Below are 4526 nucleotides of genomic sequence, written 5' to 3'. Positions count from 1 at the left end.
AAGTTTGTTTATATGAAAATGATATAGGAATCCTGCACTGTATTCATTCAACAGTTTTTATCCATGCATTATGGTCTTTATTTGTCCAAACTGTTCTGTTGGGTTGCTAAATCCGGTTCTTCGCATTAAAAATAAATAAAAGCAAACAACAGCACACACAGGGCCTCCCTGTTGCTATCGCTGTGTTTTGATACAAACACAGTAACAAGAGACGTCATTCGTTTTTTTTCTTCTTTGCAAACTAGCTGCTGCCAAGGCGCTGTTTCGTCACTGCCTCTACCAGTCCGCCGAAGTTACTGTTTTTTCCCGTTGTCGGAGCAACAAGGAAGGCGTGTCCTTGAACATGATTTAATAAGTAGGGAAGCCCTCTTCACGCGGTCTGTCGGTCGTTCGGGCAATAGAAGCCAGTCTCTCCATGGCAGCGACTATACCAAAGCGTAGAGGGAATCCCCGGGTCTCGCCTCTTTCGTGATCAATTTGCATCACCATTCCACAACTGCTGCTGAACTTCTCCATGTGCTGCTTCCTCTAGATATTGGCATAACGCACACTACCGCTGTATAAACCTATGCAAAACAGGCTGTGCAGTTTCTGTACAGAATATTTGAAATTTCTGAGGCGAATACAAAAACAAGTTATTTATTGATGAGGTGCGTTTTTATATTGCTGATGTTTTCCTTCTTTTTTGCTTTTAGTACTTTCTGTTGAATTCATGCTGGCTCTGGAAAAGTAGAACCAGAATGATTACATTGTTCTGTGTGTTCTCATAGGCAGCCACCAAGTGACTTCGATATGGCTCTGACCGGGACGCTTTTGCCATCCATATCTACTTTCGCCGGCGTCGAGGACAAGTCCATGGGACCTGAACCTGCTAACACTGTGAGTACACTTACACATTACCTCCGTAACGTCAGTGTTCAGGACGGTAAAGACAGATCATACAAGCTACACGCGTGCCAGTATAACATAAGATTGTGTTCTCTTGCACCGCTTCAGGATGTAACGGTAAAATTATGTTAAAGTCGGCTATCGTGATCATATTTGTTTACCTCAGTGGGAATCGTTTGCGGTTATGTAATTACAAAAAATACAAAAACAGAGATGGCATGAGTTCGGTCTCTAATGGCAAAGTGTGAATTGTCCATAGCTGGTCGTTTGTTTCAAATCACAGTAATGTATATATAGTACTGTTTCTAGATTGGAGTATTGACACAATGACAAAAGTAAAGTTTTATTCCATGCTGAAAAGAGAAGAAAAGAAACACAGTGTTTCAGCTATGGGGCCTTCATTGGGTGTGACACAGCCGAAACATTGTGCTTCTTACTTGCTCCTTTGCAGCCTACACATGCTGACCCGGCTACCTACTTGAACCACTTTACAAAATGATGTATTTTTCTGTTGAATGCAGTATTACTATTCTCATTTTTATAATGGTAGGCCAAATTTTAATGGTATTCCATACTTGACTTTATGTCACATGGTACACTGTATGTATCTGAACAACAAAGAAAAGCAGATTACTACTACTGCCAAGTGACAACTTTATGAAATGACACAAAGGTTTTGTGATATATAGAGATGGAAAGAGGAGCTGTCCCATCTGAAGAGAGCATGTGCTCCTGCTGGAGCAACAGGACCAGGCCAGGATAACCCCACTGCCTTGACCAAAAAAGAGCCTGAAGACCTGGACTTGTTGGACTATGATTTTATCCTGTCAAACTCTATGCAGCAACAAGAGCCAGTAATCACCACTTCCAAGAACTTGGCTCCATCTCCTGGCTCATACCCCTATCAACTGCCGTCACCCCAGGGCACTGCCAGCAATGTGTTATACAACAGGGACACCTCTGCCTCATTCACTATCCCAGACATCAATGATGTTTCCCCCTCTGGGGGCTTTGTGGCAGAGCTCATGAGGCCAGAACTAGATCCAGCATATTTGCAGATTACTAGTTTACATGGAAAATTTGTTGTCAAGACCACTATGGATATGGCAGACTACAGCCAGACCATAAATATCAGCAAAAGCAGTACTGTCGCAAATGCCTCTCTGCCCTTCACCTGTCACAGAATCAAACAGGAGAATCCCAGCACTTGCACCGTCACCAGACCTGTGGATCTGCACCAAGGAAGTAAGTCAGCCTCTGGGAGTAGCCAAAAATCCCTGGTGGACCAGCACAACTTTCCTTCTGGGCAGCCAGTGACAGGTTGCCCTTCCACATCACTCTCTGCAGAGGAAGTCATGAATAGAGAACACCATCTCTCCCCAGAGGTTTTAAACCACCCACCACTGTCTCTTCCCCAGGGCTACCATACTTCTGTTAACTACCCTTCTTTCCAGCAGCAATCTTCACTGCAATACCAAGGTCAGTCCTATTTAAAGATGTTTAAGTCTTTAAACTTTCCACATCTGGTTAAAGGGGTGATGCTGACTCCTCCCTCTTCATTTTAGAGCTCATGTCCCAAGGAAACTGCTTGCCAGAGGAACCCAAACCCAGACGAGGCCGTCGATCTTGGCCAAGGAAAAGGATAGCAACCCACACATGTGACTATGTGGGCTGTGGCAAAACCTACACTAAGAGCTCTCACCTCAAGGCACATCATCGTACTCACACAGGTAAGGTTTGATGAAAACAGGAAATAATATGAAATGCACATATAGTTGAAATATAGAAAGTGCACACGTAATATAAAAATGCACATATAATATAATAAAGAAAGTGTTCAATTTGTGTCAATCCAATGCATGTTCTTCACAACACTATTTTAAATACTAACTCACCAATGTTCATAGTATTGGACATAGCATGGCTTAATACAATGCTATATTATATGAAGTGTTTATGTTTTTATAACTCACTTTAGCAAGCTATTTTATGTTGTATGCAACAGTATGCAGTCAGAAACATAAATAAATATAAAATAAATGCTTTATTTTAGGAAATCACACTACGAGAGAGCTATGTTTTTTGTCATGTGACAAGTAGAATAGAACCATTCAGGCTGATGAAAATAATACCTATTTTGATATTTAAGGGCACAGCTTTGCATTTACCCTTTCATACCAGGGAACGTAAGGACAAGGTGGTGCTATATGTATAGATTACTAAAGGTTTTATTCCTTGTGCGGAATGGCAATGTGTTTTTTGTTTTGTTTTAGGGGAGAAGCCTTATCATTGTGATTGGGAGGGATGTGGCTGGAAATTTGCCCGCTCTGATGAACTGACACGCCACTACAGGAAACACACAGGACATCGCCCATTCCAGTGTCAGAAATGTGACCGGGCTTTTTCAAGGTCAGATCATCTGGCATTGCACATGAAGCGGCACTTGTAAATTGACAGTCAAAAAATAGGACCTGTACTAAACTGCCTTTGTACAGTCTGCATTCTAGCCTCATCTCCTCGGGGCAAGGAACTGCTGCCAGAGCTGTAACTTCAATGCTATGACACTAGTCTTCCAGAGCCTAGAGATTTCCTAATTCACTACAGATATCACAGATATTAGTCATCCCAAGACGATCACTCTCTGTTTAAGTGATGGTCTTCTGAACTGGAATTTCTGCTTTTACCAGGGCGAGACTTGGAGGACCAGGTGCCAAAACATGACTTGAAAATAGTAGACATCAGGGAAAAAAACAGAACGACTTTGACCAACAACATTCCCTTTGTCTTCCCTTGAATGTTGTTCATTAAACATATATAAACAGATATTTTTAATATTACTCTTGAAAGCCATTTTTTACATATATTCTTCAGGTACAAACGTATTTTATAGGATTTTATTGGATGGTGCTCATTGATATAAATGTATTTAAAGGTACCAAAGGGAAAAGGAAGCCATTAGTGCCACATGCTTGTCTGTGATTTTTATTGAAATCTCTCTCCCACATACTGTACTTGACCAAAATCAGGTAAATGTTTTTCCTTTTAATGGTGAGGATAATCTATCTGCTGTGGGTGCAATGTGCAATAACCTATAAAGTTTAGTTACAGTAAATTCAACATGCATTAAACACTCAGAACAAAGTATTTTTGTCTAAAAAATGTAAAATATTTTTAAGTAATGTTTAGTTTTGTACATCTGTAAATATAAACGTATTTCTTAAGGATGATGTTTTATGTATTCTTTTACAATTCCCTAAATAAAACAATAGTATTTAAATACATTTTCTTTCACAATGTTTCCAAAAAAATGTGTTCTTATCAACATATCAATGTACAGTTTTTTTCAATATTGCTCTAGAAAGGAACACATCTCTCATTTTCCACTCTGTCCCTGACAGTTACAACCAAACCTGTCAAAAGAGGTTTATATAAATGCCTAAAGATATTTTAACCACGAAAAAGATTTTTACTGTGATAGGTTCCCTTTAAGTAGTGTGATGTCACTACCATATATTTGTTTTTTGTTCTAAAAAAATAAATTTGTGTTCTTATGTGTAAATGTAAATGCATTGCAGTCTATGACAAATAGGAATACCCAGTCATTGTCTATTGAATGTGCTTGTGGGAAGCCTCAAATT

General features: G+C 39.8%; 1 protein-coding gene across 2 annotated transcripts; it reads left to right on the top strand.

Annotated features, from left to right (window-relative positions):
• The first annotated feature begins 329 nt into the window (after positions 1-329).
• On the top strand, positions 330-3711 carry klf4 (Kruppel like factor 4). 2 transcript variants are annotated; one of them, XM_015337261.2, is made up of 6 exons: positions 330-650; positions 771-879; positions 1578-2367; positions 2454-2618; positions 3162-3297; positions 3576-3711. In XM_015337261.2, the coding sequence occupies exons 1-6, from the start codon at positions 646-648 to the stop codon at positions 3607-3609; spliced, it is 1239 nt and encodes a 412-aa protein (XP_015192747.1). In that variant the 5' UTR covers positions 330-645; the 3' UTR covers positions 3610-3711. The 2 variants fall into 2 exon arrangements, with proteins under 2 accessions (XP_015192747.1, XP_015192742.1); XM_015337256.2 differs by having other exon boundaries at positions 332-650; positions 3162-3711.
• Positions 3712-4526: the final 815 nt, after the last annotated feature.

This window comes from Lepisosteus oculatus, chromosome 3 (genome assembly GCF_040954835.1).
Source record: "Lepisosteus oculatus isolate fLepOcu1 chromosome 3, fLepOcu1.hap2, whole genome shotgun sequence".
NCBI classification, from domain to species: domain Eukaryota; kingdom Metazoa; phylum Chordata; class Actinopteri; order Semionotiformes; family Lepisosteidae; genus Lepisosteus; species Lepisosteus oculatus.
This window is presented reverse-complemented; position numbering and strand designations above follow the sequence as displayed.

Coding starts and splice junctions, on each gene's coding strand:
- klf4 (XM_015337256.2), top strand. Junction 880..1,577: donor GACCTGAACCTGCTAACACT/GTGAGTACACTT, acceptor TGTGATATATAG/AGATGGAAAGAGGAGCTGTC. Junction 2,619..3,161: donor ACATCATCGTACTCACACAG/GTAAGGTTTGAT, acceptor GTTTTGTTTTAG/GGGAGAAGCCTTATCATTGT.